At 42.3% G+C, this 21588-nt stretch overlaps 3 protein-coding genes across 11 annotated transcripts; 1 reads left to right on the forward strand and 2 right to left on the reverse strand.

Annotated features, from left to right (window-relative positions):
* Positions 1 to 976: 976 nt before the first annotated feature.
* On the reverse strand, positions 977 to 6145 carry LOC113586487 (zona pellucida sperm-binding protein 4). Of its 5 annotated transcripts, none has more exons than XM_081716505.1 (11): positions 5836 to 6145; positions 5331 to 5465; positions 5025 to 5143; positions 4783 to 4945; positions 4504 to 4620; positions 4235 to 4401; positions 4063 to 4160; positions 3625 to 3758; positions 3303 to 3480; positions 2590 to 2728; positions 977 to 2487 (listed from the first exon to the last, which is right to left on the reverse strand). In XM_081716505.1, exons 3-11 carry the CDS (start codon positions 5130 to 5132, stop codon positions 2392 to 2394), a joined length of 1200 nt encoding a protein of 399 aa, XP_081572631.1. In that variant the 5' UTR covers positions 5133 to 5143; positions 5331 to 5465; positions 5836 to 6145; the 3' UTR covers positions 977 to 2391. The 5 variants fall into 5 exon arrangements, with proteins under 5 accessions (XP_081572631.1, XP_081572628.1, XP_081572626.1 ...); XM_081716504.1 differs by lacking the exon at positions 5836 to 6145 and having other exon boundaries at positions 1021 to 1100; positions 2413 to 2487; positions 2644 to 2728; positions 5331 to 5782; XM_081716501.1 differs by lacking the exon at positions 5836 to 6145 and having other exon boundaries at positions 1021 to 1100; positions 2413 to 2487; positions 5331 to 5782.
* Positions 6146 to 6297: 152 nt separating this feature from the next.
* On the forward strand, positions 6298 to 15148 carry ints8 (integrator complex subunit 8). 3 transcript variants are annotated; one of them, XM_027024636.3, is made up of 28 exons: positions 6298 to 6418; positions 6803 to 6938; positions 7072 to 7246; positions 7358 to 7498; positions 7636 to 7707; positions 7919 to 7970; positions 8431 to 8613; positions 8852 to 8959; positions 9073 to 9228; positions 9529 to 9629; positions 9963 to 10104; positions 10205 to 10275; positions 10474 to 10649; positions 10779 to 10909; positions 11148 to 11258; positions 11488 to 11692; positions 11785 to 11906; positions 12237 to 12421; positions 12915 to 12948; positions 13039 to 13098; positions 13213 to 13274; positions 13572 to 13690; positions 13937 to 14040; positions 14255 to 14305; positions 14383 to 14456; positions 14534 to 14598; positions 14685 to 14728; positions 14936 to 15148. In XM_027024636.3, the coding sequence occupies exons 2-28, from the start codon at positions 6809 to 6811 to the stop codon at positions 15050 to 15052; spliced, it is 2991 nt and encodes a 996-aa protein (XP_026880437.2). In that variant the 5' UTR covers positions 6298 to 6418; positions 6803 to 6808; the 3' UTR covers positions 15053 to 15148. The 3 variants fall into 3 exon arrangements, with proteins under 3 accessions (XP_026880437.2, XP_026880438.2, XP_081572425.1); XM_027024637.3 differs by having other exon boundaries at positions 14685 to 14718; XM_081716299.1 differs by having other exon boundaries at positions 7412 to 7498.
* A 150-nt stretch (positions 15149 to 15298) lies between these two features.
* LOC113586489 (G1/S-specific cyclin-E2-like) lies at positions 15299 to 21338 on the reverse strand. Of its 3 annotated transcripts, XM_027024640.3 has the most exons (12): positions 20986 to 21338; positions 20034 to 20096; positions 19881 to 19950; positions 19738 to 19788; positions 19443 to 19573; positions 19070 to 19205; positions 18713 to 18859; positions 18436 to 18531; positions 18083 to 18217; positions 17887 to 17998; positions 16453 to 16610; positions 15299 to 16236 (listed from the first exon to the last, which is right to left on the reverse strand). In XM_027024640.3, exons 2-12 carry the CDS (start codon positions 20045 to 20047, stop codon positions 16147 to 16149), a joined length of 1140 nt encoding a protein of 379 aa, XP_026880441.2. In that variant the 5' UTR covers positions 20048 to 20096; positions 20986 to 21338; the 3' UTR covers positions 15299 to 16146. The 3 variants fall into 3 exon arrangements, with proteins under 3 accessions (XP_026880441.2, XP_026880440.2, XP_081572426.1); XM_027024639.3 differs by lacking the exon at positions 20986 to 21338 and having other exon boundaries at positions 20034 to 20566; XM_081716300.1 differs by lacking the exon at positions 20986 to 21338 and having other exon boundaries at positions 19881 to 19947.
* Between the last annotated feature and the right edge of the window lie 250 nt (positions 21339 to 21588).

Consider the following 21588-nt stretch of genomic DNA (forward strand, 5'->3'; position numbering starts at 1 on the left):
GATGCTATGACCAAAGGCCACTGCTACCAGGAAGTTAGAGTTCTTGGGGAACTTGATATTAAATCTACCCAATAGAATAGGATTCTTTGGCAGGGAAGAGCATTGTACAGCAGGAGCACTTTAGTTACATTCATCTAGGATTCTGCACACTCACATAATGGGAGAGTTCTTCCAAAAGTAGTTAGCTTGCATAGCTAAATGGACCTCTGTCCAAAGTGTCCTGTTTCTCTGGAAACCTTGTGTACTTCACTACAACACAATTTTAGAATGCAAGTCTTACATCTAGAAACTTGCTCAAAATGAAGAAGGCAAATGCAGTTTCAGTGCCAGTTAAGCAGGACTGAGGCTAGAAATTCTGAATAAAATGAAATTGTAACATAGCAAAATTAATGAACTGGTACCTTCTTTATCAGAACATGGGCCAACTGATGATTTTAGCATACAAATGACCTGGTCATCAAATGGTCACTCTTCAAGATGCAGACAGATACTGAACAAGGAATGCCTTGCCTCAGATACAAGATTAAAACAATCAGTATCCTAAAACATCAGGTACCCTCTTGCTTAAACCATGCCATTAAAAAAAAAACAAACAAACAAAACTGCAGAGTTAACAGATGAAAATAGGAAATACTGGTGGGTTAACCACCCACCCTGCACCTGCCACTGTAAAAACTGCAACACTGAAGTATAGTCACTTATGGACCCTTCTGTGTCTGTATAAATTCACCTTATACTTGGAGTCCAAGTAGCAATCAGATCCAAGGACAACAGCCTTGACCAGATTTACTGAACTCACCTCCTCCACCCACCCCCTTGGGAAGTTACCCTTTAGGCCAAAAAAGGGCCATTAAAAATCAATGAATAAATACCTCAATAGAAATACTTGGGGTTGTACATTTTTCTGTTAGCCTCCTGCTTTATTTACAATATCTTGCAGCCTGCTGTACACCCCCAGCCTGTTCATCAGTCTAGACATTTTCCACTTCCTAGCAAATGTGAAAAGACACCTCTGAAACATTTAAAGTTTTACATTTTATTAACTTAAATACCAACATTGAGCGCTTAAGCACGGTTTCATCCCTTTTCGTTCCTCAAGGCTAAACAGGGTGGGGGAGAGAGGGTGGAGTTAAGATTCATGGCATATTAATAAAAAAAAAACCAAAAAAAAACACCCCCCCCCCCACAAACTTCATAGCTTTATGAAATTCAGGGAATCTGGTGCAGTTAAGTACATGGTCATTTTTGTTGCATTACACAAAACTACATTATTTTTCCAAAACAAGGAATAAACTGCACAAGTCTGGCATGCAATATTTCAGTTAAAATATCAGACACCTGAAACTATAGGCAGACTTCAGACATGGGACCCATCAGCAGAAACTAAAGTGGACAGATGGTGAACACTAAATAACTGAATTAGGAAACCAAACAGTGTTGCCTGTATTATACCGATGAGGGTCTAAGCATGGCACCAAATTTAAAATGAGTGTTCTGACCCCCTGTACACAAAGTCGAGAGAGATTAAAGCAACCAAAAGAAGTTACTCCAGTAAGATAAGGAGTAGGTTCTCAACTAAATGTGTCAATCACTTAAAAAAAAAAAAAAAAAAAAAAAAAAAAAGCTTGCAGACAATGGGCGATTGTAAATCAGCCAACAAGCTGTATACATATTACTGCATGTTTTGAAAAGGCCAGGATCACACCCCAGTAGCTCAAAGACATTTCATCCTAGAGCACCTTTTCTCCCTACTCTGACGACTCCATCTCACCTTTACAAGGTGAAGAGTTGCTGAAGAGTTGGTGGTACAGTTCTAGGTTGATTTATGGTGGTAGTGCATCATCAGATCTGCAGAAGAGGGCATAGATGCAAACCTGTCTAATCTTTATGACCCTTTTACCAACAGAAGTAGGAAATGGGGGAGAGAAGGGGGGAAACCCCCCCCCCCCCCCCCAAAAAAACCTACACACCAGCTACCTCACCCTGGACCCCACCAATTCCAACTACTCCCCTCAAAGAGGGACTTCTGTAGTTCATAACACCAAAGAGTCTTCTTTATGCCATTACTCATGGAAGGGGGGGGGGGGGGGGGCAAAAAGGCACTGCCAACACGCATGATTAATTCTGCACAGGTTACTTGGTTGGCTGCAGTATTGTGCAAACCCATATTCTTTACATTTCTTAATATATCTGTACATGTTCATTTAGAAGAAATAAGAATGTTTGTAACAGCCTGTAATTCCCCGCATTTTTGAAAATACTCCTAACAAAGCCCCATTACATGTCTGACTCCTCAGTCAGTCAATGAGACTGAATAAATTAAGGCATTGTAAAACAGTATCTAAAAGTAAAATTAGACCTGCAAAATTGTCAGAATTGTAGTACATCAACCTACTGCATAGACACACCCACCTTCCCATCAAAGCACGTTTCTTTGCATGGAGTCTTGGACGGCATACACACCTCAGTTGAGCACATGAAATAGATCTATTGATGGAGGGGGCCAAAAAAAACAAAACAAAAACCCAAACTACAGTGAGTGACTTGGAAAAGTAATTACCAAATTGGCATAGTGCAGGGTTTATTTACCTCCTCATTGAGGTATTTATTGGTGGACTGTTTCATGAACTGGAAGGCTCTCACTTCAAAACGACGTTTATGTCGATTTTGGGGCAGGTCTGCCATATAGAGGACTGAGGTGTTCTCAGAGTCCAGAAGGTTGGGGCAACTGCAAAATATTACACAGATAGTAAAATGAATTGTTTCTTTTTAGTCAACGCTTGTCAAGGAAGTCATGGGCAGGTTCTACAACTACTTGAAATTGCAACTTCTGCACCACTTCAGATGGAATGGATAACCAGTGGTTAACCCCCCCAATCAGGAGAGGAGGGTACAAGGCCCAACGTGAACCCCTGGTGAGGAGCATGGGTAAATGAATGGTGGCCATCTCGCATGCACACAGGGTACATTCCCCAAAGGCAGTGTGACAAACCATCACTCTGGAGGAGAGGGCCATCATAAATGACATATCAATTTGTACACAAGGGGTGCTACATGTTCACAAGACACTGAACATGAGCACACAATGATTCAGGAGGAGACCACACAGTAAGGCACTTTCCAGTCCATAATGTGCTGCCTGGTAAAACTGGTAGCGCATGCAGCTAGTATCTCCAAAGTAGACCTACCATTGTACTTCTAAAATAAGCAAGTTGCTCTGGATAAGCACATCTGCCAAATGCTGCAAATGTAATAATGAAGTTTATATTTTAATTCCCACTAAAAATCAATTTATGGCTTACCCATCATGTAGCAGAACCAAGGCGTTTTTTGCAGAGCGAGGATAAGCCACACAATAGTGAATTAGCAGAGTGGCCTTGGGGTTTGGTGAATTTATTCGTACCTCCAGGTACACCGACTGGCCCAGGAGAACCCTCAAGGGCTGATGATCATGAGGAAAGAATCTGGAGAAGGTCTTGTCTAACGGAAATGAGATTAGTGAGTGGGTAGTTATTAGGATCAGAGCATTTTGCGTGGCATTATACCGTTAACTAGGCCGGTTCACATACAAGAGTTTGTTAGCAAGTTCCTTAAGGGGAACACTTAAGCAGGAATATTGGGTACCCTCTGCAATTCTGAGCTGAACTCCAAACAGGCCCTCTGACATCACTAGGGCTGGCTGGCTGGCACTCATTACCATGTATCCAGCACTGCCTCTTGGTATGCTTCCTTTTGGGTAGCGGCACTCAACCATCAACCTAAAGAGATAAACATGGCATATGAGGGGATAAATGCCAAGTGACATCTCCACACCAGAGGGTTTGGCAATGCACTAGAACCCAAAACTAAAATATAAAAGAACACCTAAAACAATTTAAGACAGTGTGGCATGTTTTCTTTAAAACAGCTTCCAAGAAGTGCACACACACACACACACACACACACACACACACACACACACACACACACACACACACACACACACACACACACACACACACACACACACACACACACACACACACACACACACACACACACACACACACACACACAACTTGCCTGATGGAATTATCCCTGGTGATTACACCATACTTTAAGTTAAGCTTTCTTGCAACTGTCTGCAATTCAGCCAAGTATATAGTGGTCTCTCCAATGTTCTGATTTAGAGCAAAGATATCAAGTTATTTTTCGCCAAGCTTAGTCAGCCATAACCACAACAGGTAGAACTTACATAACAATGTGTTCCACATTCAGTCACTCCAAATTTATAAATTACAAAGTTCTTGTTGGCTTTGACTGGTTTGCAGTCATGCCTTTCTGCCACAACCAGACTCGTAGGGTTCACAGTCATGACATCAGAAGAAATGGCAAACACAAATTGCCCATCAGCCGTACATTCTTGATAGTATGAGCAGAGGAGAGAAAAAAACAAAGCCCAGATTAGATAGTCATTTACAATTGGGCAATAGTCATTGAGGTGTTCAAGGTACAGCACACTACCATTCATAGGGTAGTAACAAGTGTCGTTCTCCACATCTATACAGCATCCTTTACTCAGGCACTGGTCAGATCCAGAAGCAGTACATTCCAGTCTCTGGCTCATAGGAATGATGCAGCCTACATGGAATTTGCATTTTAGACTTCTCAACAAGCAATGAACAAGCATTATTTAGGAAACTCAAGATTTGTATACTCTGCTTAGTGCAATGACATCCAAATGATTTAGTGACACTCCAGCTTGCATTTGGAAATACTGCTATGGAACAAGCAGTTCCTTACCCCCATGTCTGTGTGGTGGGGTTGGCTTTGATGGCTGGTCCGACTGAAGGAGGCGTGGTTTCATAGAAGGGGTGTGGCTGGAAAAGGCATTGCAGGAAACTGTAGCGACCTCGACTTGCCCCGAGTCATCACGATAGAGGACTCGCATGGTATAACTGCCCTCCTGAACACATTTAAACAATAAGACAACCTTGACCTTTGAAAAAAATTAAAAATAAAGGCATTGTACGGCCATCTCCCACCTCAACCGTGACTCGACAGCCAGAGTAGCTAACACGAAGGACATTCTGATCCTGCTCCTTGGTTAAAGAGTATCCACAGGCCTTTGGGGCCTCCAGGACAGAATCCATTCCCCACAAGTCTGCGAAAGGGTTTTCACTTCAGTGCATGCAGTAGGGGAGCTCATACAGTCTGGTTATTGCCATTTGTAAACTAGCAAAATTCAACTTATTTACTAGGTTTAGCAGAAATGTATGAGCAGAGAACCACCAACTCCCCATAACCAGAGTTAGGTACCTCTGGGGAAAGATAATGCTATGGATGCTTACCAAAGATCTTCACCTCAGAAAGCAAACCTGAAGGCAAAACAACCGTCACAAAATCTTCACCACAATTTGCTGAATGTCTTCGGGTCTCTTTTAACACAGCCTTTTGAGTGACGTCTTCAGATTCAGCGTTGTGTGCTGCGTAGAAAGCGAAATCGTCTGAGTGCACATCGCTTTCATATAAATATTTTTGGTGATCTCTTAACCCATCCTCCTGAAAGCGATCTCCAAAGTGCACTTGGTCGGAGAGATCATCTTCAACCTGTCTATCGCCATTGTAAATATAATCACTTTTTGCGTCAACATTTTCGAATGAAGCTGGATTTAAGACCTCTGAACTTAGTACAAAAACTAGCCCAGTGCAATACAATAACAAAATTACGAACGCTTTCGATCGACAGGAGACCATGTTTGCGATTAAAACCACATCAAAGAAATTTGGTGTCTACAACCCATTCCTTGAAATAAGTAGGGGCTATAAACAGTTTTAAAATGTCAGGTGGCTTACCATGATTCGGATCACCTGGACAAAACTGGCCGGGCGTTCAAGGTCAGTTGTAATATTTTTATTTATAAATGTAAACAAGGAATGAGATTAAGAATTTGGCTTTTCATGCGTATGACATTATAGAACCTGTTTTTATAAATTACATGTTTTTATATATAAATCACACGTTGCCTAAATTAAAATTACATCAACAAAATTAATTACAGGAAACGCAACTTCAACTTATTTCAACTGTTACAACTATATTAACAACAATAAGGTTATTATAAAAACAATTCAAAAATATATATTTTGTCTGTTTATGTAGCTATAAATTCCGAAACAATGTTGGCGTGAAGGCGGAACCTGACAAGGCGCTTTAACTTTTTCTCATAGAACATGTTGACAGTGGTGCACTGGCCACTCCAATGCAATAGGTGGCGGTACGTTTGTTTTTAAACTGATAATGAATTACACAAAGAAAAAAAATGAAGCTGTGAATGAGTGTTTCTTTGATCAGATATATTCATGGTGTATTTCTCTTTCATGTTTTTTATTGCACAGTTAACAAATTTAAAGCCTTTGTCCATAGAATATAAGTACGGTGAGTTGATTTTCTTAACCTACTTACCTTCTACTTTACGTTCGTTATGAGATCTTAATGGTCTTGGCTATGGTCTTGGCTATGGTTAGCCTACGGTAGCCAAAACAAAGTTTTAACTGCGAAAATACTGCAGGTCGTCAGTGTATTAATCTGGAATTGTACGTGCTGGCAACGGCACCACATGATTAGTTGCTACTGTCGTAACTAGCTAGCTAAGTCTTATCACACTGTAGTTGTACGTTTGAATATATATGATGAGTAAATTAAAGGTAAGAATTCTGTTATTTTGCTTTATCTGTCCTGTTAGATCTAGTTTTGTTTTTTATTGTATTATTATTATGTACTTTGCTTTGGCATGCAACGTCTGTGCATTTTGTACACCAGGTAAACATGAGTGCCGAAGCTGCAGACAGAGAGGCAGTAAGCGGCAGTCGGCCAAACACGCCACCGCAGACCTCCTGGTTCGAATTTATTCTGGATCCCTCATTAATAGAGCAGCATTTGGAGAAAGCAAACCCTGGTCAGTAGTGTCTCAAAATTCACATAAACAAAAATGGAGTTTATTGACTGGCTTTTTCTTTTTCTTTGTCATATTTGATTGACTTGGCTCACATATTGTAATTCCAAATTTTCCCCTCGTGTTATACCAACAGACCCTTCTGCGGTACATCTTGTAATCCAGTTCCTAGAACAAGCCTCCAAGCCTTCGGTTAACGAACAAAACCAGGTCCAGCCGCCTGTGGACAACCGACGAAACCGAACTCTGAAACTGCTCGCTCTCAAGGTTGCCGCACATCTGAGATGGGATTTGGACGTGCTGGAGAAAGGGTCTGTAGTAACACACCAAAGACTGACTGCATGTTCAGAGTTGTGTTCTCAGAAGGTGCAAATTTACTAGGTCGCCTTGTCCCCATTAATGCTGAGCGTGTGTGCCGTCAGCTTGACCACTCCGGTGCTCAACATGCTGCTGAATGAACTACTGTGTGTGAGTAGAGTGCCTCCTGGGGTCAAACACGTGGACCTGGACCTGCCCACTCTGCCTCCCACCACTGCCATGGCAGTTCTGATCTACAATCGCTGGTGAGTTCGGGATTCGGGTCTTCGAGGTTGTCGCATTCTATATGAAACTGTATTGTGTGTGGTCATGTGCTGAGCGATTTCTGGGCTGTAACGTTGTCTCTCTCTCTCTCTCTCTCTCTCTCTCTCTCTCTCTCAAGGGCAATTCGTACTATAGTGTTGAGCAGTTTTCCTGAGAAACAAGCCAAGCCCGGACCCCATCAGCTCAACATGTGCGTATGTCACAGCTGGCTCAAAAGTGCAGTCAGTTTCTAAAACACAGGTGTGGTCTAGGTCTGAGCTTCATAATGAGTTTAGATAACCCTGTTTAGTCAAAAAAAAAAAGCCTCCCCTCTTTCTGTCTGACCAATCCTAGGTGTCTAGTTTATTGTCAGGTGATTTGCTCTTGGATCAACTTTCTGTTGTTTACTTTTTTTCTGCCAGGATGAATCTTGTTCAACAGGAGAAGGAATTGACAGACAACATACTGAGTGTGGTAAGAGCTTGAGTGCCGACTCCTACAGTCGCTTCCTAGACATTTACATTTAGCTGACGCTTTTATCCAAAGTGACTTACAATTACGACTGAGAACAACTTCAGCAATTGAGGGTCAAGGGGTCTTGCTCAGGGGCCCAACAGTGGAAGTGATGGGGCTTGAAGCAGCAAGCTTTCAATTACAAGTCAGGTACCTTAACCCTTGAGCTACCACTGATGTGCTTTAAACATAAGCTTGCACTAAATGATGATATTTTCAGTGGGGAGGATTAGCATAGCACCCGTGACTGTCCCACCTGAATTTTAGTGTGTCAGCATCTTCTTTTTTTTTATTTTTTATTTTTTTTAAAGACCATTTAAAAATGTGGTCTATGGTCTACTGTATGCCATGTCTTCAGCCTCTGTTAAATGTTCCGCCTCAATGTGGGCCTCGTCTCACTGTTCTCATCTTGGATCTCCAGCTGAAAGAACAGGCGACAGACTCTATAATGGTGCTGGAGGGAGCCCTGAACATCAAGAAGGATTTTTATGTCCACACTCTGCGCACCCTGGACCTGTTGGCTGCTGATCCGAGTGCAGCCAACGGAGAGACGGAATCGTCCACCGCTGGCCTCAGGATTAGCGCGGACGAGCTCCACTGTCAGGTGCGTTACACCTGCCATGGTTCAGACTTGAAACACTTATTTATTGCAGGTGTGGCACAAAAGGTGTTGTGCCAAAAGCAGTTGCTCTTTTAAATGTTCCTGGAGATGTATGGAAACGTTTGTGTGCAATTTTGAACTCTTCCCAGTCCCAAGATCTAGCCTCATAATATCAATGGAACTGACAGACATTTGTTTAATGTTTTGGGGTTTGGTAAAGAGAGGTCGTTCTGTCTTGCAGGTTCGTTATGATTTAGGAGGAATTTACTTTCAGCAAGGCTGTTCCGATCCCTCGGCCTATGTGAAAGCCCAGGAGCACTTCCGCAAAACAAGGGAACTGCTGGCAAAGGTAACTAAAATGCACTTGGTCCTCTTAAATGACGTCTGTGCGTGTCCATTAATTTTCTTCGATTGGCTCTGAGAATTGCAGACATGCCTTCCAAAACATACATTATATTGCAGCTGAACTCGGAGCCGTTGCATTGTCACCTGGATGAGAAGCGGCTGGCCGGCTACTGGACAGCATGCAGGGCCCTTACTGGGTCCTCGGATCCCAGTGACAGCCAGCTCACCCCTTATGGCCTCATTAACAACTTGATCAGGACCCACAACTACCAGGTCAGACTATGATCAGGCAGGCATTCTCCTTTCTGCACACCATGCACTGTGGTGGTAAGGAACTCCCAAGTACGAGTAATCGTACTTGTCCTCTCTCCTCAGACTGGTGCGTCATCTTGAGTCTCCTAAATTAAATGATTCATTATTATTTTTTAAATGCAGCCTGGTGCACTTGGTACAGCCCATGTGTGACTCTGGAGCATGTTTTTGTTTGTCTGTTTTAGATTGTATTTTATTTCATTCACGAGAGAGCTGCCTCAGCTCAGTGTTTTTTGCACGTGTCTGTTTTCACGGTTGCAGGCTTTGATCGAGGCCTTTATCAAAGACAACGTCACACGAACCCTCCCCAACAGCTTCCGGCACTCCGTGCAACTGGAGCTTTCTCATAGAGTTCAGCAGGGGTGAGCGGCTTGTCACAGTAGCCTTGGAGGGCACTGCCCGTGTGTGCCGTCTTTTGATGCAGATCAGTTGAAAGCCATGAAGAATGAGTCGACTGAATTTACATTTATGGCATTTAGCTGACACATTTATACAGAAAAAACCTTACAATTATGAATGAGTACAACTTGAGCAATTGAGAGTTAAGGGCCTTGCTCAGGAGCCCAACAGTGGCAACTTGGCAGTGGTGGGGCTTGAACCAGCAACCTTCCGATTACGAGTCAAGTACCTTAATCACTAAGCTACCATTGCCCTGTGTGAATCTTGGCGCTGGTGTGTGTGTATGTTGAGCACAGGGACAAGGCTCTGGAGGAGGTGTGCCACAAACTGTGCATTTGCAACGCAGTGCGGGACGCCCTGGAGGGCCAGGTGCTCAGCATGCGCTTCCAGCAGCTGCTGCTGAGGCCCAGCAAAAGGACCATTGCCTTCCTGCTGGAGGTACGTAGCCTGCCCCCCTGTCACTATCAAACGAGAGTACCTCATGTCTGGCTCACACCAGCAAATGCTTTTATTCCTGGGTGGACCTCTCTTATTGTAGGTATGTTTGAGGTCACTGGATAAGGAGCATACTTCAGAGGCATCCAGAAGGAAAATGGCCTTGTTCCTCAAGTCAGTATTCTTAATTGATCTAAACAACCTTCTTAAGTAAAGCACAAGTGTAATTAGTTAAAGTTGTTTCATGAGTAATTGGTTCAAAGAAGCAGTTGATCTGCAGATTTTCTGCAAAGTCAAAATGTCCAATGCAATGTCCAATGTTCTGCACAGCATAGAGGCAGCATGTTTAGTCCTGAGACTGTTTGTGCCCAGGAGCCTTTGCGAAAGGCTGGAGGAGGTGCCACTGGCCTACATGGTGTCATCCCACAAGCTCTTCATGGAGCTGCTCCAGGATGAAGAGAAGAAGACCTTGCTGGACCAGATGAGGAAGCGGTCAGCCACGGTGAATCTCAGCGCTAAGCCGCTGCCCTCTTTTTACGACATCCCAGGTACGCTAGTCACCAGAGTATGACGGCGATCTCATACAACGTTACGGGTATGACCATCACGTTACCCATGCAAGTTTTGAATCTTTCTTTATTGGTTATGCACGTTTTCTTGTATGCACCCGTTCGCAGCGTCTGCAAGTGTGAACGTCGGCCAGCTGGAACAACAGCTCATTCTCTCGCTGGACACCCGGCAAATTCGACAGATCCTCATTGAGCTCCACGGCATGGCCGAGCGCGCCTTCTGGAGGGTCAACAGCAAGGTCAGGAAGGGTCAATGTTTAGGGGTCAAAGGTGCTGTGCAAAACAGATTTGTGACATTGCTCTTTTACAGCAGGTATGTCAGGTAATCCAGTGAAAAAATAGAATGTGGGTTAGAATAGAAACATTTTTATAGGTTTTTTTTTTTAAACATGACCTGCGACCTTTTGACATCCATACGACTTTACATTTACATTTTCATTTAAAAGTCTTTCCCCTGCTTCCTTTATTTTCTTCTAGTGGGAAGTTCCAGCAAACTACATAAACGTCATACTGGCCATTAAGGACAACCTCACACGGGACCTTGTCTACATCCTTATGGCCAAGGGTCTTCACTGTGTAACAATAAAGGTGTGCCAACTTAAACATCATCAGTATGTGCTGACTATATGGAAATTTGGAATCTAGATGCATACTAAATTCTTTTCTCTGAATAAAAAGTCGATTTATTTATTTAAAAAAATGTAATAAAATTTCTGGAGTTGTGATTGCTGAAATGATCCAGATCGGAAACCTAATTTTGAGACCAGTTTTTTAGACTAGTGTTTTTCTAGAAGCTCCTATTTCCCAAACGTTCCAGGACTTTGCTCACGGGCGACAGCTGTTCTCCGCCTGCCTGGAGCTGGTGACGGAGTTCTCGCCGAAACTACGTCAGGTGATGCTCAACGAGACACTGCTGCTGGAGGTGCGGGCGCACGAGGCCGCTGCAGCTGAGGGCAACGCGGAGAGACCCCCTCCGGACCTGGTCAGCAGGGTGCGCGGCTATCTGGAGATGAGGATCCATGGTAAGACGAGCTCCGCCCATCCCCTGTCCTAGGAGCTCATTGGATGTCGATTGCATCAGTTTAGAAATGAGGAATGGCATAATGTGTTTCAGATATCCCACTCAGGCAGGTTGTCGGGGAGGAATGTGTGGCCTTCATGTTGAACTGGAGAGAGAATGATTACTTAACGCTGCAGGCGCCTCAGTCGCTGGTGAATAACAACCCTTACATTAAGGTAAAAGCAAATTACTTACTGGCACCTCCCCGCACCCCCAGGAAATCAGGAAAATGGTGTACGCCAGTGCTCAGAACAGTGTTCTGTATTCTGGGATTCTGTATTCTGGGATATTCTGTACACTGGGATTTTTTAAAAGCAGTTTTTGTTTTAAACTACCTGGCACAGGGTGCTGTCCTTAAAGAAGCCTTAATTTGCTAAATGCATGATGTCTAAATGCATGAGGCAGTTTTCCCTTGCCTTGTGCGCGTGTTGCTGGGAGGCTCATGGCTTCCTAGAACAGGAGCTGAGATTTCTCGCCCTAATGTTTCCACGTTTCTTCCTGAGTAGCTGGGCCAGTTGCTGGCCTCCACATGCAAGGAGCTCCCAGGTCCTAAAGAGAGCCGGCGCACAGCTAAAGAGTTGTGGGACACAGTGGTGCAAATCTGCAGCGTCTCTAGCCAACACAAGCGGGCCAGCGATGGCCGCGTCAGCCTCATCAAACAGAGGGAGGCCTCACTCGGCGTTCTGCCCAGGTGAGAGTCGACACACACTTGGCTTCTGGTGATGGAAGATGATAACATGAGGTTCGGCACGATTTGAATTCATGATTTAAGATGGGCAATTGAATACCTATTCTTCAAGAAGAATATGATATTTTTTTCCCCACACAAATATATCAATAGAGCCAATAGAGTAGTTAGGATGTCACTACATCTGGGGTTGACTCAAACTGTGACGCTCTTGTAAGATTTACTAATGTCAGCCCTAAAAGGCCAGAGCACTGTAATATTGTTATCCCTGCTTCAGAGATTGAGAAATTCATCAGCTGATTTAACAAGTTCCTAATGAGGTCTGTTAAGAGACCAAGAGTAGTGTATGACCCATACAGATGAGTTCTGAAGTGAGCTAGGACTAAAGGCCACCAAGTACAGTTGATAAAGTAAACTTGATGTGAAAAGTCCTTTACATCACTGACAAATGACACATTTTTTTCTGTCTCTCTCTCTGTGGTTTTCTGCCTCTCAGGAGTAAATTCATTACATTTGTCAAAAAACTGAGGGTGAGTTTGAGAATCATTGTGCATAAGTTTCAAAGCATCTAAAAACTCCTAAAACACTGCGTTATGTGAATGTTGATTTGTGTTTCCTAGGAGCCGCTGGTGCTGACTACACTCATCTCCCTCTTTGTAAGGTTGCACAGTATCGTACGGGTGAGAACGGTGACGTTGTCTGCAGTTTTGTTTCCCAATGTTAAAATCACTTCTTCCGAGCATGTGATTTTTAGATATTAAGTACTGAGTATCATATTGATGTTCCTTGTCCAGGATGACATTGTGAACGAAGTCACAGCAGAGCACCTGTCCATATGGCCCACCTCCCTGAGCAAGTGAGTCAATTCCTCAGTCAGGGACGTGCATTACCGGCTTTGTGTATTTCCTATACCCTAGTTGGAAACCACATGTTGAAAACATGAGCTGTTTTTCTGAAACAATTTACATTTGAAATATGTGTAGAAGAACAGTATGTGCGATCAACACTGGGGTTTGGATTGCTGCAGTTCTTGGTGAAGTAGACGAGGCCTCTTAATACAGTGTCAGACACTGCATCTTCCTATGATTGCACATGCTCTGAAAATGACCTTTACTGTGAGCTTATGACTGCGACAATGTTTTATGTCTCCCAGCATGCAGTCTGTGGACGTGGAAGCTGTTGTTGTGACGATGAAGGAGCTAGTTACGTACGCCCTCAGCCTCAACCCCAACAACCAGTCCTGGCTCATCACCCAGGCTGACATATATTTTGGCAAGTGCTGATTTGTAAAACATCTTTACACTTCCAAAACCTTTTTGAGCGGTTGGGTTATCTGTGGGTGACTACTAGCTTTTCATTGATATCTTCCTTCCATGTCCTGCTTAAATTCACACATTGATGCTTCAAGAAAGAAAAGGGTTTCTGAATAGCTTCTCCCACAAGACGGGAGAAGTGAGTGTCTGCCTTTTTTAAAAAAAAAACAAACAAACAAAAACTTCCCCTTCATTTTATGAGCAGTCACCAACCAGTATTCTGCTGCCATGCACCACTACCTGCAGGCGGGTACGGTGTGCTCCGATTACTTCACCAAGCCTGTTCCCCCAGATGTCTACACTGACCAGGTACCTGCATAGCCGCACATGGCCTGTGTCCTCCTCCATTATCACTCAAGTGAACAAAAGAAGTGTTTTTAGCTTAGCCCTAGGCATTTTTTAATGTTTGATCCAACCAGAAGCTTCAAATGAGTGTTACAATCTTTATGTAATACACTTTTAACTGTCAATTGCCCTATAATACAGCTATTCTAATATAGCTGTCCATAACCTGGTGTGTTAGGTTCTGAAGAGAATGATCAAGTGTTGCTCTCTGCTGAACTGCCATACCCAGGTAAGAAAAACAGCAAGCTGCATGAGATTTACTAACCCTATCCAAAAAAAAAATCATGACTGAATGTGGCTTTGCAGGTTGCTGTCCTTTGCCAGTTTCTAAGGGAAGTGGACTATATGACTGCTTTTAAAGCTCTGCAAGAGCAGAACAGGTATACAGACCCCCCCCCCCCCCTTAAGTTTTGGGTGTTCTAAATTTATTAATACATTTAAACCCAACCCCTTTTAGTCACGATGCCATGGACTCATTCTACGACTACATCTGGGATGTGACCATTCTGGAGTACTTGACACGTATCCTTCCAGTTTCTTTGTATGTGTAAATCTGCTTTTCTGTACTGCTTTGAACTTGAGCTTTAATCTTTAACTGTTCTTCTCAGACATTCATCACAAACGTGGCGAGATTGAGAAAAGGCAAGTTGCTGTGAGTATTGGACACACACACACACTTCAATGGACTCTTAATAGAGCTGCACCGGAAATGAAGGACCACTGAGATCTTACTTTAGTGTCATGTAAATGAAATCCACTGCTTGCTGCAGACCAGTTACTGCAGAGTTTGTGTCCTGTATGTTTGAGGCTGAAGAAGTTCTGAAGCAGGCCCTGACCTTTTAAACTTTGATTTAAACAGATCAAAGCTATTGGGCAGACGGAGCTAAACTCTAGCAACCCTGAGGAGGTCCTGCAGCTTGCAGCTCAGAAGAGAAAGAAGAAATTTCTTCAAGCCATGGCAAAACTTTACTTTTAAAGTAAAATCTCACATGCACAAAAAAAAAAACCAAAACCCATTTCATTTTTTTTGTTTGTTTTTTTTACATACCAAAATAAATACATTTAGAAACAATTTTTGCATTTCTTTTTAAAAAAGTGACAGACTTAAAGATCTATGATGAAACTATAGCCACATTTTAAAAATAAGCTACAAATCAGAAATTGCTGAAATGGCACCACAAGGACATCAGGAAGAACTGTTTACTAGCAGTAAATTTGTTTATAAATGTTGTAAACGTAGGTATGGCTACACTTTTATGCATTCTGTCTTCCAAATTTCTCTTGCACCAAAAAAACTGCCCTGCTAGACCTAGCAATTACTAACTGGGGATTTGGGGTAACAATCATAAATATTTTATTTGCAATGCATTTAGAAATAGGTAGATTCTGTATTCTGTACACAGGTTTATCAAATACTGTACATACTTCACACAAGAAAGTCAAGTTTGCAGGAGTTCAGATAGAATAATCAATATTAATGTAATTTTAAGACACTAAATTTGGTAGTTTGGTCCTTTTTGCAGTACCATTACAACCCATTTTTGTAGTTAAAATAGTATACTGTATTGCACATTTTGTGTGGATGTATATGGTTTTAAAGGCCATGGAACCGTTACATTTCATAGACTTAGGTTGCATGCCCCAAGACATTTAAGCATATTATTAATTATACTGCCTTTTAGGAATGTTTAAATCACTTCGTGGTTTCAAACTTCAATATTGAGCATAAAGCTTCAGGGTGCAGCTTTACCACACAATGAACCAAGTAATTAAAAAACACACTTAGCAATTTCTGAAAGCTACCATCAGGGTTATGGGGACAGAAAATATAAAAAACAAACAAAAGCCCAAACCACCACCACCCCACAAAACCTGAGCATATATCTTTGCCAGACTCATTGCAGCTACTGGACGTTGCTCAGGTCATGGACTATTACAAGTTTTCCTACCCATGTTTTACAGCATTAGTCATGTCCCAGTCCGAAGGGTACAGGCAGCCTGGTACAGTAGCTGTTGGGCCTAAAAGACGTGAAACTGGTATTTGCAACCTGGTGGCAGGTGCTGATTCCCTCAGGATGTGCTGGATTTCTCAGTGCTGCTGGGTGGTGTTGGGGGAAATACACCATCCATGCGAATAGTGCATTTTTTCTGCGCTGCATGCTGTCAATGGAAAGGGAGGGGGGGTGAGCAAAGACAGGTGCGTTTAGTTCAACTGCTTTTAGCAACACGTAAAAAGAGGCCACGCTCTTTGAGCAGACTCAACTATTTGCAAACGAACAGAATGTTTTAGCCAAGAGGACGCTTAAAAACCAAGCACTGACCACCATTTCTAAAATTTGTTAATCTTTTTCCCTGTTGAATGTCAGTGTAACCCACCAGCATTGAGAGGTAGTCAATGTGAGTCTGAATGTTGTGCCTGTCATCAGAGGAAACTTTAGCAAAGTGTTTGAGCTTCACGCCGTCATAACCCATCATGACCTCAACGAAGGGGGCCATCCAGTTCACACATCCTTCCAAATCCTCCCATGTCAAACCTGCCACAGGACCAAAAAAAAAAAACAAAAACACAACAAAATCAATCCCATGCTTAGGATCCAAGTTCAAACACTGCAGCAACGGTTTCGGAAAATATTTACATTTACGGCATTTGGCTGACGATTTTCTCCATAGCAACTTACAATTATGACGGATAATTTGTGCAATTAAAAGGTTAAAAGGGCCTTGCTCCGGGGACCCAAGAATGGCAACCTGATGCTAGTGGGACTTGAACCAACAACCTCCCAATCACAAGTCGGATACCTTAACTGAGCTACCACTGCCCCTGCATATCTAGTTTTGTAGCAGCAGCGTTGTCAAACCTCAGACTTCAGGAAGGATGACCTTTATAACAACCACATCCACTCGAAGGATGTGCTGAGCTGAGGAGTTGAACTGAGTATTCTGAATCAGGGAAAATGCTAAACCCTTCAGTACGTGCTCAGACACCTCCATAGTTGGGTCTGGTGTGAGTAGATTTTTTTTTTTTTTTTAATACATTTAAATGATTAACACTTTACAGCAAAATTAGTAGTTAAACCAGCCCTCAGAGTTAATTCAATTAAATGACTTAAGTCTAGAGAACAAGATGCATCTCGTCAATGGAAACCAGTGGAGTAAAGATGAAAGTTCATAACGCTATACTGACGGAGATGCCAGGCTACAAGATTGGGTGGAAAGGCAAAATGGGATGCCAACACGTACTGACACCTTTCAGATGAGTGTCAGCACTGATGGAGTCAACAGATGGCACGGTCCAGCCATGTGCAATGAGGCTAGAGAAGAGGAACTAGTGTAGCCACAGGAAGAGAAAACTGCAGGGTTTGTACTTTCCCCACGAAGATTACCACTCCTCATACTGTGATTGTTTCACTTTTCACAGCATGTTGCAAGAACCTGCTGCAAATTGCCCAAATTCTGGACAAAACCACTTCCGAGTAATATAATTCATATACAAAAGGTCCTGCCATCTTGTAAGAGTGGTTGCTATTGGTAACCTGACTTCACCGTTTTAGGCAGTAGTTAGATGGTAAAGAATCTAACCAAATTGCATGATCACTGATCTTTCGTTAAAAGATCAGAAGATGCCCCTTAACTCTAGTCCATCAATCTCAGGGTACACACCCGAGGAACATGGACAAGAACCCTGGTGAGGTAGTACCAATATACTAGCACCAGGGATTAAATAAAATCTGGGGGGTAAGTACCTGTTGTCCATAAAATGTCAATCCAGAAATTACAAGGTTTAGGTGAAAAGTAAACCTTGGCACTTACCTGATACTTTTTGCACGATGTCAAATGATATGAAGTGGCAAAATGCTGCTGCAGCCAGCACTCCATATTTAAAGTCCAATGAGTTGATATCAAGGATGCACAAATCTAGAAGCTAAGAAAAAAGTCTTGAGAACTTAACTGCATGTGCACATGCACACACAATTTAGGCAAAATAACATTAAAATTTTTTGAATACCCGTGTGATCTGTACATAAGTCTCCTGAGAAAACTGTGGCACCAGTAGATTAGTGAAGTCATAGATTGATGCCATCTGAATGTAGAGCTTCATCCATGAAACAACTGTCTCAGGACAGAGATTCCAGTTTAAAGCCTGTCCAACATATGGATAATTTAATGTGAGCATGTGGCCAGACACTCCTTGCAACAATACCAATTACTTTTCCATATTTTGGAGAGATCCAAATAAGTTAATTCAGTAGAATTTCATATGTTATGTGTTGAACATTTTAATTTCCACATTAATATGAGAACACTGAAAACAAGACCCATTATGTCCATGGCAAGCAGGAACAGTAGACACAAACATACTTTCAACATAATAAGTTCCATTTGTAGGATTTCCTCTTCTAGACACGCTCCATCTGTGACATAGGCCAACTCCATAATTTTAGGTGGATATATTTCCTGAAGGAAAGTGCAACATTTAGCTACATTCCACTCCTTCATATATTGAAATAACTTCAGAAACAAACAAACAAACCAACCATTCTTATATGTTGCATGCCCTTTAGCACAACACAATAAAGAGGTCACCTAGGCAGACCTCTAGAATCAGGTTTAAAGTACTTCATAACTAGATCTTTACCTCAATTTTGGAGGCAATGAAGAGTGCAGTGATGCCAATAAGCTGCAGCCTCTCCTTCTCCACGTCTTCTTGGGTGAGCATGAATCTGTCAAAGAAGTCTTGCGCCAGGTAGAACGTCTGTCTGTGAAGCACATATGCCTCACACACCTGGAAATAGAGGCTCAAATTCACCATGAGAAGGAGGGGGGGGATTTCACCACATGCATTGATAGATGAGACAGATGTTTACTTCAGTGACATGCCCTTCAGAAAGACTATTATGGGATGTAATAGGCCAATAGTCTAATATGGGAAACACTGAAAATGGTGAACTGTGAAGTATGTCAGAGTACAAGGTCTGACAACTAAGGTAAGTACCTCCATGAGCCAATCAAGCAGGACAGCCCTCATCTTGGGCTGGAGCCTGGGATGCCTCTCCATGCAGGTCTTGCTGTGTTTGTATGTCATCTCCTTACTCACCATCTTAATCCACACATCTTCTGACCTTCCCCAACTGACATGAGAACATGTAGAAAATGGATTAATATGCAGCACAAATTGCATCTAAAGTATTCAAGTGGCAAGAGAAATGAGTATGTGTGTGGACACTGTTGTTCCCATGCCTTTTTAAAACTTGTTTGGCAACACAGAGGTAATGAACACTTAAATGTCAGAAAAATATTCAGTAACCTAACCCTTGCCAAAATTTACAACCAAAAAGACAACAGTAAAGCCATACTGAATAACTGACCTGAGTTCAGGCAGCGGAGATGGCCGAGCACGCTGGAATGAGCTTGACTGGCCAAATGAGTCCTGAAGCCCCTCCATGGGGGCTGCCATGAGAACCTGAGCTCTACACACTGCCTCTTGGGCTTGCAAGTTCTAAATAGTGGAGACAGTTGTAATTATATTGATCAAAACCAGCAACAACCCCCCCCCCCCCATCAAAAATGCAAGTCTAGCTTCAGTTCACCTCACCAACCAATAACCAATATTCTAGTTTCTAGTCAAGCTTTTTATGGACTGTGGCCATGCTAGTCACATACCTGTGTTTCACCATTTAGCCTCTTGGTTAGTGTTTTCTTTCTGCTGCATTGCTATTATGTAAATCACACAGAAATTAATTGAGGGACAACCATAACTTGGTTTAATTTAGGCATTATTAAAAAGGACTGCAAGATCTACGCACCTTTTTAATTTTTGCTACCTTGTCTGTATGCGTGGTTCCATTTTCAGCTCTAGCTTGAAGGCGTCCACTGCTAGAGTAGAACTGCGTTCAGTTTACGATGCATGTCGGCTAGATGGAAAAGTAATGACGGAACTAACCAAAGACTCATCTTACCTTCGCCTCGTCATGATAATGGCTTCTGCTGTAATTTCGTCTTTGATGGAAGAAACAGTTATTCTGAAAGACGGAAGCATACATTAACGCGGGATATGAAAATCGTCTTGGCTAAGCTCTCTCTCTCTCTCATAAACCAGTCCGAATGAAAACAATGGCAGCAGACCAGATTCTGTAGATAAGTATACTTTCTTGTCATCTAACTTAACTTTCTAATATGGTTTGCAATATACACAACAATCCGAATGATATTCTGGAGTATAATTATGAACAAATAGAGACACAGTATAGCAGTTTATCTATAAATTCGGAAGCTTGTACGCGCCAAAATTAACCCGGGCGGGTGCAGATAATCAACAGGATTTGGAAACACTACGTTTCCTTAAGACCAAACCAGCTACATTTGAAAAAGGTACATCCTATTTACCCAGTCTGCAAATGAATATGCCACGCTGCTTACTCTAGAGTATAGATGCATAAAATACATGTACCATTGCATAATTTTATTTGCCTCAGAGTAACTTGTTTTCCCCCCCATTCCATATTGTCCCTCCAAATCTACAGCTAGTGCCAATGAGCAAACCTATTGTGAATGCAGTTTCAGTTAGCATGCTGAATATATAACCAAAATTAATTTTTGTATATAATCGATAAAAAAACTGCGTGACTACTGTGTAGTTTATAGCTAACTATTTAAGACAGATAGAAAGATAGCGTTAAATTGGGTTAGTTTAATGTAAACCCATTGGCCCGCAAAGCTATCCGGCTAGCTAGCTAGATTACAGCCTCTACAAATTAATTTTGCGCGATTTAGCTAACTGGCTAAAAACAGAACGATGCAGAATTACAGCTAATGTTTATTTAGGCACATTGTAAAATAAAACAGCTGAATGCTTAATAATGTAAAAACTCGATCTAGCAGGACGCAGTAAATACATTAAGCCCAGCTTACCTCTCGCAAACCGCGGAGTGAATGACTCGCGCCGGCGCCAAGTGTTTATATTGGGAGTCGCTCTGTTTCCATTGCGCATGTGTTCCCGCTTTTTAGTGTCCACTGTTATATACTTGATGTCGTCGAATCGAAGAGTGTTTTGTGTATTAAAGCACATTGCCTTGTCTAAAATTCCTCCAATTAACTGCAACATCAGTTACAGAGCGAATGTTAATATAATTGTCGTTATAAGGTTTGGGCCGAAAAATATTTTTAAAGCTATTTAGCGGTGCAATAAAAGTGAAGGATTTTGCAGAACTATAATTTCCCTAATTCTTTTACAATTGGTTTTAATTTCAATATAACCGTAATTTTGCCAGCGACGTAGAATATCACTATTAACCTAAGATTTTAGCCGTCCTTACTCGGTAGGAGGAGCTAGGATTATAGCAACCAATAGACGAGCGAGTTTCTGTGGCCACGTGCGTTTCACCCAGAACGTAAACAAACTTGCTGTATTTCCGTGAGAGTCTGAAGAGACAGTACTGCTTGCTTATATGTCCCGCTCCGACTCACGTTCTTTTGTCTTTCGCTGCGTTGTCTCGGAATTTACGTGTGCCATTA

Source organism: Electrophorus electricus, chromosome 6, assembly GCF_041902795.1.
Source record: "Electrophorus electricus isolate QZ-2024a chromosome 6, ASM4190279v1, whole genome shotgun sequence".
NCBI lineage: Eukaryota > Metazoa > Chordata > Actinopteri > Gymnotiformes > Gymnotidae > Electrophorus > Electrophorus electricus.

What these genes read in the sequence shown, in the direction of transcription:
- LOC113586487 (XM_081716500.1), bottom strand. Translation starts at nt 5,736, where the DNA reads ATGGTCTCCTGTCGATCGAAAGCGTTCGTAATTTTGTTATTGTATTGC. An exon ending in GCTGTCGAGTCACGGTTGAG is followed by an intron (nt 4,946 to 5,024) that starts GTGGGAGATGGC and finishes AAATGTGTTCAG; the next exon opens with GAGGGCAGTTATACCATGCG. An exon ending in ATAAATACCTCAATGAGGAG is followed by an intron (nt 2,488 to 2,589) that starts GTAAATAAACCC and finishes CTCCATCAATAG; the next exon opens with ATCTATTTCATGTGCTCAAC.
- ints8 (XM_027024636.3), top strand. Translation starts at nt 6,809, where the DNA reads ATGAGTGCCGAAGCTGCAGACAGAGAGGCAGTAAGCGGCAGTCGGCCA. An exon ending in TCACTCGGCGTTCTGCCCAG is followed by an intron (nt 12,422 to 12,914) that starts GTGAGAGTCGAC and finishes TCTGCCTCTCAG; the next exon opens with GAGTAAATTCATTACATTTG. An exon ending in GCTCTGCAAGAGCAGAACAG is followed by an intron (nt 14,457 to 14,533) that starts GTATACAGACCC and finishes AACCCCTTTTAG; the next exon opens with TCACGATGCCATGGACTCAT.
- LOC113586489 (XM_027024639.3), bottom strand. Translation starts at nt 20,113, where the DNA reads ATGCTTCCGTCTTTCAGAATAACTGTTTCTTCCATCAAAGACGAAATT. An exon ending in ATTATCATGACGAGGCGAAG is followed by an intron (nt 19,951 to 20,033) that starts GTAAGATGAGTC and finishes GTTCTACTCTAG; the next exon opens with CAGTGGACGCCTTCAAGCTA. An exon ending in TGCTTGATTGGCTCATGGAG is followed by an intron (nt 18,860 to 19,069) that starts GTACTTACCTTA and finishes CTCTATTTCCAG; the next exon opens with GTGTGTGAGGCATATGTGCT.